This window comes from Gavialis gangeticus, unplaced genomic scaffold, assembly GCF_001723915.1.
Source record: "Gavialis gangeticus isolate Ggan-Ray unplaced genomic scaffold, GavGan_comp1, whole genome shotgun sequence".
Lineage (NCBI taxonomy): Eukaryota > Metazoa > Chordata > Crocodylia > Gavialidae > Gavialis > Gavialis gangeticus.
In genome coordinates, this window is record NW_017728997.1 from 51,310,567 (window position 1) to 51,322,702 (window position 12,136).

The 12,136-nt window shown below is 45.9% G+C and overlaps 1 protein-coding gene across 3 annotated transcripts in view; it reads right to left on the reverse strand.

Annotated features, from left to right (window-relative positions):
- PRKCD (protein kinase C delta) overlaps positions 1 to 12,136 on the reverse strand; it is a 201,247-nt gene that overhangs the window by 87,756 nt on the left and 101,355 nt on the right. For all 3 annotated transcript variants that reach the window (XM_019505198.1, XM_019505197.1, XM_019505199.1), the window contains one exon: positions 11,625 to 11,761. In XM_019505198.1, the coding sequence (XP_019360743.1) occupies positions 11,625 to 11,739 (115 nt within the window). In that variant the 5' untranslated portion in view covers positions 11,740 to 11,761. The remainder of the gene's footprint in view (positions 1 to 11,624; positions 11,762 to 12,136) is intronic.

Consider the following 12,136-nt stretch of genomic DNA (forward strand, 5'->3'; position numbering starts at 1 on the left):
GACTCATGGCAAGATCACCTGGTTGCAACTATGAGTCGAGTTAGCACATGGATCCTTTGTGGCGGGTATCCAGAGTACACTCACATACTGAGCAGTGCTGAGCTGTGGGGTCACCATGGCTTGAAAGGCTATTGGCTGTGCCAGAACCCAGCCCAATGAGCTATGTGGAAAGTTGGCTTTGGGCTAATATTGTACATTGTTACTACTATATATAAGTAGTTACAAAAGTGCTGCATAAAAGTATGTTTATAGCGTACCTGTGCTAAAACATGCAGCATTTCCAAACAACACAAAACGCATAAATTCTGGATGAACTACATCTACAGTAGTACCCATAGTTTGACCTCTGTTCTTAAAAACTTTCAAAGGAGAAAATAGTCAACTCTTCCTAGGTAGACTGTTCCAGTACTTTGGTATTCCTCTGATTTCCCCCCTACCCCTAATATTTAGGATATTAGATCCAGAACTCTCTTGCTACAAATTAATCCAGTCTTTTCTTGGTAGTCTTGATAGCAATCTTGATAGTACTCAATTGATAACTATCTTCTTTATAACAGCCTTTTTATGTAGTGAAGGCCTAAGACCCATTCAGTCATCTGTTTCCAAGATCAGACATTCCAGTTCTTTGGAGAACGTTTCCCAAAACTCTTATTCTTGTTGCTATCAGGCGTCAGAGCAGCAGGCAGGCAGACAAGTCCTCAGCTGGTCCTGGTTGCTATGTGGGACTGAGTGCCTTCAACTGAGTCCACTTAAGCAGCAGCCCTTTAAGCCCTCTGTGGGCTCTCAATGATGAAGATTTTCCTTTTGTCAGTGCTCCTGCTTTTTTATCACTAGCACTGTTCTTTTCTTCCTAGTCCTGATCCCCGACTCTGAGTAACCTAGTCTACTTCCTGCACTCTGTTTCCCTGTTCCCTGCTCTTGGGAGTGAGGGGCTGCTGGGGGGGGCGGGGAAGAAGCTACCCAGGGGAAAGAGGCTCCTGTGGAAGTAGGGTCTATGGGCAAAATTTACCCTGAGGAGGGAAGTTATTTGTGTTATGAAGCAGCTTGCTCATGTTTTTGTTTTGTTTGTATCAGAGGACTGTGGCTATGAGGGTGGAGGAGGCCATGAATAGGGGTACCTAGGTGGCATTCCCTTGTTACTTGTTCCAGGAGCTAGCCTTGAGCTAAAGGGGCAGTAGCTGGTGCTCAGACTGAAATTACAAGAGGGGCTGCTGCCAAGGCAGGGCTGATACTTGGGACTTGAGGTCTTAAAGGGTATACAAAGGTTGAGGGTACAGCCAGAGGAAAAGGGGATGACAGCTACAACAGCTGAGGCTCTGACAAGTTCTGAGAAGCCTACAGGAGTAGTCCCTTCATAGGGAAGCACTCAAAGGGGTGTACGGGCCCCCAAGATGAGGCAACCAGCAAAACTAACCTGCACTCTAGGGAACACCTCTCTCAACAACAATTAGAATAACATTAGAAGCATGGCAGACAAGAGACTGGAGGTGAGGTGGCGCTGGGGGTAGGGCTCCTGGTGTCAGGGTAGCAGCACCCCTAAGGGTATACCACAGTGTTATCCATAACTAAGTGCACCTTTTTCCATTATCTAAATTATTACTTATGATTTGAAATACTGCATCTCCTGGGAGCCCTAAACATGAATCAGGAGAAAAAAATAATCCTTCAAAGAAGCCAGGGCAACCTCTCTCCCCAAAATCACTAGTAGAATCCATGCTTACTCTAATGTGGGAAAAGAACCCTCATTTAAGAACCTTTTTTCCAAGTTAAGTTTCTAGTCATTCAGTAACAGCTCATTTGATACACTCTGCTCATTGTGGTGAGCCATGCAAACAGCAGTAAAAAATAGCACAGTATTTCTTTATTAGGGAATGCCTGCCAAGAATAGCATTACAAATTTTGATGTTGATAACCCAGACCAACTCTCCTTGCCAAAAAACACTCTGAAATGTTCCTAAACCTGAAGGTCTTCTGCATTCTGTTGCAACTTTCTGGTATTTCTCTTCTACTTGAACTGAAAAGTTTTTACCTGGAATTTAAAGAGTTGCAGACAGCTAACTAGCACACGTTTCTACTAATAAAAATCACCTTCAGAACTTCAGTACTCTACATACAACTACAGACAATAAGAACATTTGTTATAGTAGTGAGGTATCCTCCCTTATTGTCATCTATGTTGCTACCATCTTTCATGCAAAATATTGCACTAACCAGCTAGAGTTAAATAATTATGTACTTAATTAGTTGTAGAATATCTGCTGAACAATGGGGGTGGGGGGCTGGGGGGCTGTCTACATGAAACGCTTTTTTGCACAGTAAAACATCACTATCTACAAGTGTGCAGCATTTACTGTGCAGTAGATTATTCTACTGTGTGGTTGCTTATTACCTGTAAATACTACCTGCCTACTACCTGTAAGTACTGTGCAGTAGCACACATGTAGACAGCTGACTGGGAGCAAATTGCTCCCAGTAAGGTCAGATAGCGGGGGTGGGGAAACTGTCTCTTCCCCCCAGGCAGCTGCTTCCCAGCCCCCTGCCTTGACAGGCTGATCAGAGCATGGGGCTGGGAAAATGTCCCCTCCCCCAGCTGCTACTTCCTAGCCCCATGCCCAGATCTGCAGATTGGGACAGGGGGCTGGGAGACAGTGCCCTGGAGACACTGACACCCAGAGAAGCCTGGAGCTCCCCCTGGCTGCTGTAGGGGAGGCACAGGAGGGCTGGAGTAGCCCTGCACTGTACTGCTATTCTTTGGAGTAAATGTGCTCCTATCCAAAGCAATTTTTTTCCCAACAGGCACATGTGTAGATACCCTGCTGGGGAAAGCTTACTACACAGTAAGCTTACAGTGCATTAATAGTGTAGGATTCCTTATTAAGAGAGTCTTCATAATGTCTTTAATTTTTGAAGCTTCTGCTCCCCTGAGCAATAAAACCCTGAAAATCAAGACTAGGAATTACATTTTGTTCTTTCCTTATCACTCCAGTGGCCATTTTTTGGTCATCTACAGGGCATTTTTGCCACTTAAGTACCAGGGGAATTCTAATCCTGGATGCATATGGATGACTATGTAGACATGCAGACTGGCAATAATGGAATGAAGGATGCCTCCCTCCTTTCCCCACAACTAGCTGAGTGGCTATGGCACTCACAAGGGAGCTGAAGATCCTGGGTTCCTCTCCAGAAGGAGTTTGAACTATGCTGTCTTTGTTTTCCTAGCAAAATATACTACACCACATCACAGTTCAGCATTGTCCAGGGCTTTCTCTAGTGCTCCCTTTGAACCTGGCCTCCTGAAATGAAGCCATGCAGGAGACATGTGAGGCCACGAGAAAGGGCACAAGTTAGCCGGGGTGTGACTCAGTAAGGTGACTGCTGGCTTGGAGGGTATCCTGGGTTTCAGCGTTGTCCCCTGTGGGGTAGAAGCTACCTACCACCTGACCTTTTTTTTCTATTACTATATTAGTAACTCAGCTTCAAAAGGAGCATGTAAGAAAGCAGCAAGTAACGACTGACCTGAAGGGTGGTGGCTAGAGTGCTGTGCTAGAAGGTCAGATACACCCAGGTTCATGCCCTCTGGGTAACGGGGTCCTAGAGTCCAAGTTTCCTAGGTGAGTGCTGTAGCCTGTGAACTATGGAGACAAAAGAGGAATGTGAATACTTATTCACTCTTTTGTTCAGTAGTCATGGGTTTTGGCTGATTCCATTTTCAAGTGTCTTAGGCTACTAAGGGTATGTGTATGTGCTATGGCTACTACTGGATGTGCTCAGCCTCCGTGATTATGTAGTTATGCAGTCATGCATGTGTTCGTGGTTATACATTCAGAAACAGAATTCCCATGGGCATGAAAGGGTCAAAAATGGACACGCAGAGCCCTGCTATGCATTCAAATTAAAGCGAGATAAAAAACAGCTACAGAGTTGTTACATATTTTCAAGCACTAATTTCCAAGCACTGATTATGGATGGATATAAACTGTTGAGGAAGGACAGGCAGGGGAGAAGAGGAGGAGGAGTTGTACTTTTTGTAAAAGAGCTGTAAGCTTGCCTCTGGGTTAGGGTCAGAGGAGAGAGCAACAACGGTGATGTGATGGTGGTGTTCTGCTATAGACCACCAGACCAAGAGGAAGTGATGAATGAGGCTTTTTTCACACAACTAGCAGAAGTTTCCCAATCACAGGCCCTGGTTCTCATGGGGGACTTCAATCACCCTGACATCTACTGGGGGGACAATATGGCAGTGCATAGGCAATCCAGGGAGTTTTTGGAGAGTGTTGGAGACAACTTCATGGTTCAATTGCTGAAGCAAGCAATTAGGGGTCATGCTCTTCTTGACCTGCTGCTCACAAACAGGGAAGAATTGGTGTGGAATTTAGTAGTGGATGGCAACTTGGGCAACAGTGACCATGAGATGATTGAGTTTGGGATCCTGAGGAAAAGAAGGATGGAAAGGAGCAAAGTAAGGATCTTGGACTTCAGAAAAGCAGACTTTGACTCCCTCCAGGAACTGATGGGCAGGATCCCCTGGGAGGCCATGTCTGAGGGGAAAGGAGTTTAGGAAAGCTGGCTGTACTTTAAAGAAATCTTACTGAGAGTGCAGGAAGACTAGCAAGTATGGCAGAAGAACAGCTTGGCTTAGCAGAGAACTTCAATAAGCTAAATCACAAACAGGAAGCTTATAAGAAGTGGAAACTTGGACAAATAACTAGGGAGGAGTATAAGAGCACTGCTCAGGCATGCAGGGATGAAATCAGGAAGGTCAAAGTGCAATTGAAGTTCCAGCTAGCAAGAGATGCGAAGAGTAACAAGAAGGGTTTCTATTAGTATGTCAGTAAGAAGAGGAGGATCAGGGAAAGTGTGGGTACCTTACTGAATGGGGGATGCAACCTAGAGGATGAAGAAAAGACTGAAGTGCTCAATGCCTTTTTCACCTCAGTCTTCACAGGCAAGGTCAGTTTCCAGACTACTGCACCTGACAGCAGTTTGGGGAGGAGGTTAGCAGCCAACAGTGGCAAAAAACAGTTTAGGGCAGTGATCTCCAACCTTTTTAAGTACTGGATCCCTTTTTTAATTAAAGTACAACCCAAGATCTACTGCCCTCTCCCCTACCTGTGCCCAGCAGGTGAGTCTGTGGGGAGGGAAGGGGGGGGCAGATCAAGGCAGAGGGAGAAAAATTATTTGGAGGGGAAGTTATTTGTGCCTGCCCAGCAGGTAAGTCTGTGGGGGAAGGGGTGGGGGGAAGGGAAAGGGCCATGGGGGTTGCAGATCGAGGCCCCAGAAGTGAGAGAGCAGGGCATAGGCAGGAGCAGGGGCTGGGGTGAGTGGGGTCCTGGCTGGGCTGAGTGGTGGGACAAGTGGAGGCTCAGGGTGCACATGCCCCCCTGACCTGTGTGTGGGGTGAAGGCAGTTGCCGCTGAACACTGTGCTTTGCTCCCTGCTGCAGCTGCCTCATGCCCCCTGCCTGCCCAGTGGTATGATGCATGTGGTGTCATGCAGCTCTTGGGGCAACGGCAGAGGCTTCCACCCCACGTGCAAACAGGAGGGGTACATGCTGTGGGGGAGCACAGGTTGTTGCTGTAGGCTGGGCAAGGCTTTTCCCAGCTGGGGGCTGAACCACACTGCGCCCACCATGCAGCTGCCTCCACCCTGCGCACAGATGTGGGGGGTATGCACAGCAGTGGGAGGTGTATACAATGGTGGGAAAGCCCCATGCCCCTGGATGAGCCACCCGACCTCCGATCCTCCCAGCACCTGGACTGGCTGGGGCCCCACTTACCTCAGCACCTGCTCCGGCTTGTGCCCCACTCCCTCCCTCACAGCGGGGGCCTCCATCTGGCCCCCACCTCTTCCCTCCCCCACAGACTGATCTGCTGGCCTCAGCCCCCCAGCCTCAGATCAACTGCTCAAGGCTCCATGATTGACCAGTCAATCGCGATTGACTGGTTGGTGATCCCTGGGTTAGAGACTATTTAGAAAAGCTAGATATATACAAGTCCATGGGGCTGGATAGGATGCACCCAAGGGAGTTGGCTGATGCAACTGCAGAGTCACTGAACATCTTTGAAAACTCACAGCCATTAGGAGAGGTCCTGAACGACTGGAAAGGGCAAATATAGTGCCCATATTTAAGAAAGGGAGAAAGGAGTATCCACAGAACTACAAACTGGTCAGCCTCACCTCATTCCCTGGAAAAATCATGGAGCAGGTCCTCAAGGAATCTATTTCTAAGCACTTGGAGGAGAAGGTGATGATTAGGAATAGTCAGCATGGATTTAACAAGGGTAATTCATGCCTTAACAACTTAATTGACTTCTATGATGAGATGTCTGGCTCTGTGGATGCAGGGAGACCAGTGGATGTGGCATACCTTGACTTTAGCAATGCTTTTGATAGGGTCTCCCACAACATTCTCATAGGCAAGCTAAGGAAGTATGGGCTGGGTGAATGGACTGTAAGGTGGACAGAAAAATGGCTGGAGCATCAGAATCAGAGGGTAGTAGTCAATGGCTCAATGTCAAGTGGAGTCAGGGGTCAGTCCTAGGGCCAGTTTCATTCAAGATTTTCATTAATGACATGGAAAATGGCATGGAGAGCACCCTCTGCAAGTTTGCAGATGACACCAAGGTATGTGGAGTAGTAGGTATGCTGGACCAAAAGAAATCTCATGAGGTTCAATAAGGACAAATGCAAAGTCCTGCACTTAGGACGGAACAATCCCATGCACCAGTACAGGCTGAGGACTGACTGGCTTAGGCAGCAGCTCTTCAGAAAAGGAGCTGGGGGTTACAGTGGACAATAAGCTGAATATCAGCCAACAGTGTGCCCTTGTTGCCAAGAAGGCTAATGGTATACTGGATCTAATTGATAGGAGTGTTGCCAGCAGGTCAAAGGAAGCGACTATTTAGCACTGGTGAGGCCCCATCTGGAGTACTGTGTTCAGTTTTGGACCCCCCACTACAGAAAGGAAGTGGACAAATTGGAAAGAGTCCAGCAGAGGGCAACAAAAATGGTTTGGGGGCTGGGGCATGTGACTTACGAAGAGAGGCTGAGGGAACTGGGCTTATTTTGTCTAGAGAAGAGAAAACTGAGAGAGGGTTTAATAGCAGCCTTCAACTACCTGAAGGGTGGTTCCAAAGAGGGTGGAACTAAACTATTTTCAATGGTGGCAGATGATGGAACAAGGGGCAATATCCAACCTAAACTTCCCTTGCTGAAACTTGAAACCATTGCTCCTTAGTTTTTCCTGATAGCTAACCTCTTACTAGGAGGGTAGTAAAACACTGAAACAATTTACCTAGAGAGGTTGTGGAATCTCCAACCTTGGAGATTTTTAAGACCTGGTTAGTAGGCCTGTGCGAGTAGGCAGCTATTTGATCTGGTTTCGGATCCGGCCGCTTCGGATGCCAGGGATCCAATCTGGAGCTCCAGACTGGGTTTCCGCTTTGATCCAGTTGAAGTGGCTCTGAAGCTTTGGAGCCGCCTCGGAGATCGGGCCATAAGATATAATGGGGAATCAATGAAATATCTATAACTTTGTTGTTTTTTGTCTGATTTGGATGAAACTTGCAGGGGTAGTAGCCCCTGGTAAGGCTACGAAGCCTGCCAAGTTTCAAGAAGACCAGCACAGGGGTTTGGGGGGAACTGCACCCCAAATTCTTGAAAGCAAAACTCATGTCATGTGTACGTGTTAAGCCACAGTGGGGTGAAAACTGCAGAGGAGGTGGCCCCTGGTGAGGCCACAAATTCTGCCAAGTTTCAAGTTGAAAGGTGCAGGGGTTTGGGGGGAACTGCACCTCAAGCTGTGGACAAGCAAAACTCGTGATGTGGGTGACACTGTGTGTGTTAAGGCACAGCAGGGTGAAAGCTTCAGGGATGGTAGCCCCTGCTGTGGCCACAAAACCTGCCAGCTGTCAAGAAGATAAGTGCAGGGCTTCTGGGTTCTGGGGCCCTGCACCTCTGGCTTGTGACAGGCAAAACTTGTAACATGGGTGCTTGTGAGACTGGTCTGTCTTGGGGCACAGGGGGGTGAAAACTGCAGGAGTACTAGCCCCTGCTGAGGCCATGAAGCCTGCAAGCTATCAAGGTGATAGGTGTTGGTGCTTCTGGGCTCTGGGGCCCTGCACCTCTAGCTGCTGACGGGCAAAACTCGTGACATGGGTGCTTGTGCAACTGACTCTCTGTCTTGGGGCAGTTGATTGTCTGTATTGATTATTTCCTCTCCTTAGTCTGTGGTTTTGTAGGTGTTAATCAATGTTAAATTAACTGGTTACATTAGCTAGCAACTATGTATTGTGCTGGTCCCTGAGTGAATCATGATTGATTGGTAACTGGTAACACAGTAGCTTAGCAGCCAGGCCTGCAGTAGGTTCCCCCCTACCCCACGACAGACACTCAGTTGCACAAGCACCCATGTCACAAGTTTTGCCTGTCAGCAGCCACAGAAGGCCCAGCAAGGCCCCAAAACCCAGAAGCCCTGCACCTATCTCCTTGACAGCAGGCAGGTTTCATGGCCGCAGCAGGGGCTACCATCCCTGAAGCTTTCACCATGCTGCACCTTAACACACACAATGTCACCCATGTCATGAGTTTCGCTTGTCCGCAGCTTGAGGTGCAGTTCCCCCCAAACCCCTGCACCTATCTCCTTGAAACTTGGCAGGCTTTGTGATCTCACCAGGGGCTACTATCATTGCAGTTGTCACCCCCTTGCGTTGTAACACATTCACGTGATGCGAGTTTTGCATTCAGGAATTTGGGGTACAGTTCCCCTGAGCCTCTACACTGATCTTCTTGAAACATGGCAGGCTTCATGCTCCCTGTAGAGGCTACAACCCTTGCAGATTTCATCCAAATCAGACAGAAAACACCAAAGTTATAGATTTGTCATTGTTTCCCCATTATACCCTATGGCCAGATCTCCGAAGAGGCTCCAAAGCTTTTCCAAACCACTTTGGAAATTCCAAACCGCTTCAGAAAGCCTAACGAAGCCAGTGCTTCGATCCGGACATGCTGCTTCAGATGCCAAAGCGTCCAAAGCTTCTTTGGATCTGAAGCGCTATCCAAAGCCTTGCACAGCCCTACTGGCTAGACAAAGCCTTGGCTGTGTTGATATAGCTGGGGATGTTCCTGCTTTGAGCAGGGGATTGGACTAGATGACCTCCTGAGGTCCCTTGCAACCCTAATTTTCTATGATTCTAATTTTATAGCTGGACAGTCATTTTATTGCATTTTAATTTCTTTGAATGTGTGGCTGGTCTAAATTTATTGTGCAATTAGCCAGTTAATTATGTAATATATGTTATGTAACAGGGGCCTTGGATGAACAAGAAAGAACTGAATCTAAGTCCTCTGCGTTGTAAAACTATTAGACCTTCCTGCTCATTTGATGCTAAAAATTGGCCCCAGTAGCTGACAACCAGAACAACAGTGGGCACTCCCTTGGATAATCTGAAAGAGAAGATTATTGGAGATAATCAAAAGTCAGGCAAGCCAGGTTAGCAGATGCATCAGCAGGTTATACAGAGAAGCTCTTTGCAGGGTTGTGTGTAGTACTGGTTGGGGACTGTGTGTACCCACTCCCATCTTCTCAAATTTCTATCCATATGTTACAAGAAGTGTTCTGAGAGAATACAAATGTTAAAATACTAAATAAAGGCTTCTAGAAAAAAACTACACCAAACCTATGTTATACAATATTTATAAAATTTATTTTCATGAAAGTCACTAATTAATAGTTTGCATATATATTCTCAGAAAATGTACATGGCTGAAGGAGAAGCCTGGACCTGGCAAGACTGTAACCCAGTCAAGCTATTTTTGTTGCTAAATCATACTATTAGGTCTTGTCATCAATGGCTATTTGTAGAAATGTGTCACTGTTTTCTGAACTGTGTCATCTGATATATATCATGGGTTTGAATCAAATTTCAGTTTGAAGTAAGGGTTAATAGATGATCACAGACCAGTAGCCTGTGTGCTTGGGCAGGGCTGGGCGCTTAGTCAGGATACTTATATTGGTGAGGTGTTGTTGGCACATTTGACTTTGTAAAAGTGTTACTTTGTGCGTGATAGTCTCTGCTGTGTTGCAAAAACCCAACTGAGTTTCCCTTGAGGGGACTGATATTTGCAATGCTTATGTGCATTCCTAAGGAATGCTTACCTGGGTTCCTAAGGACTGTTTTCCCTAAAAGCAATGCAGCATATACATATTAATTAATACAGTTTATATTGTCTAATTCAAGATGCCCTAGTCTGCCTTAACTTTAATCCTCATTCAGTGAGGATTAGTTAATTTGGACTGGAGTCAATTTTAATTCAGACTACAGAGATCCACATGTATACAGTGGCAGCAACAGTCCAGATTAAACCTAGGAAAATGTAAAGTCTATAAATGACCAATGATTTTACTGTCTGCAAACCAATGCATTGACATCAGTGAAGAATAGCTTTAGAGAAAAATACTGAAAAAAAGATTCATCCTATCATTTTCAGTTTCTTTTTTTTAAATTATGTCAAAGAGAGGGTAGCTTGTTTTCTTCCTCTCATCAAGCATATCTTCCTTTCCTAGTTGTCTATGGGGCCAACTTCAAAATGAGGGCTTGAGGGTGCTCTTTGCAACGCCAAACCCTTTGGGGGCCAACCTTTTTGTCACAAATGAGCCCTGCACTCTCCCCAAGTGCCATTTAAATCCTCTTCCCCTCTACGATCTGCTGCTCTGCTTTCTGCTCCCGGTCCTGTGTTCCTTGCCTGATTTTCTGCTTTGCTTTCTCTTTCCTTACCTGTCTGACTCTGTACTACCTTATCCCCTCCCTGAACTGTTCTTGCCATGTAGAGGCTGCCCATGCCACTTATAGCACCCACACCACATATTGGCCATACCTAACCAAAGACCTGGTGGTTAAAGTACTTTCCTATGAAGTGGGAGATATAGGTTCAACCCCCTTCCCCCCACACCCTCCTACTTTTGAGGCAAGTGCATTAACCATTAGGATCTTGGGCTGAAAGGTGAGAGACCCATAGCTGCTGCCTCCTCCATTTTACTTCCAGTAGGTTCACTTATGTAGGCTTTTTAGGTGGAAATGGAATCCAAACCCTGTACAAATGTCAAAAGCTGCAGTTACGCAGGTATAAGGGCCTCTCACTGGTAGGTACATGAAGGTGAAACAGCATTTAGCCCTATAGTTCTCCCCAACCTTTCAGGTAAGTACATTTTACTGTTTAAGAGGATTATAAGCGCTAACACCTGTTTTTGCATATACAGTGGTTTGCAAATGCTCGTACACTATTTTATTACCAAACACCCAATAAAATGGAGCAAACAATTCTGACACTTACATTTCTTTCTGGGCAGAAGCAGGAAGTTAGTAGCAGTGAACTGAATCTTACACAGTGCTGAGTGCTTTGGCTCGGAGTCAGCAAAACCTTTAGGCCTAGGCTTTGCTTTAAGAAAATGAGTACACTCATTGAACTACTCTTATTCCCAAAGTACAATTCTTGCTTAAGAACTCTTCAGGATCAGAATAAGACTACTCTGTAACTCACAGGCTTGAGTTCTGCTTTCCATGTTAAGAGTGCATTCCTGTCCAGAAATGCTATATCAGAAATGTCCTGTCCAGTCATTACAGTACCTGTTGTTAAGGCCTCCTTCATCTTTATAGCACAGAAGGGCTGTAGCTGCTCTCCCTGATTCTCCACCGGTCCCAACTCAAATGAGTTGAAAGATATTCGCAAGAATGGAGCCATTGCTCACAATACCAGCCAACACCTAGGTGGATAAAGGAGAATGTAAATCCCAGGGTAAAAAACTGGTTAAGAAAAAGAAAACAGTCACAAGATTCCTCAAATGTCAAAACAGTATGATCTAGTATCTAAATTTGAGCCTGTCAGTTGTGTAAATTCATTGACTTGGGCACAAAACTTGCATGGTAAAAATTTGGGGGCATTTTTGAGAACCTAAACATAAGTTAATCAGAATATAGTCACGCCAAACACTACATACGACAAGAAAAAATATTTGCTTGAGAGACAAGATTTAAGAGAACCTCCATGAAATATGGTGGTAGATTTACAGTCTGTAGCTGCACTTGTCTAAATATTGTCTCTTAGAGTGGAATTCTATTTCCTTTTGTGTAGTTTGGTG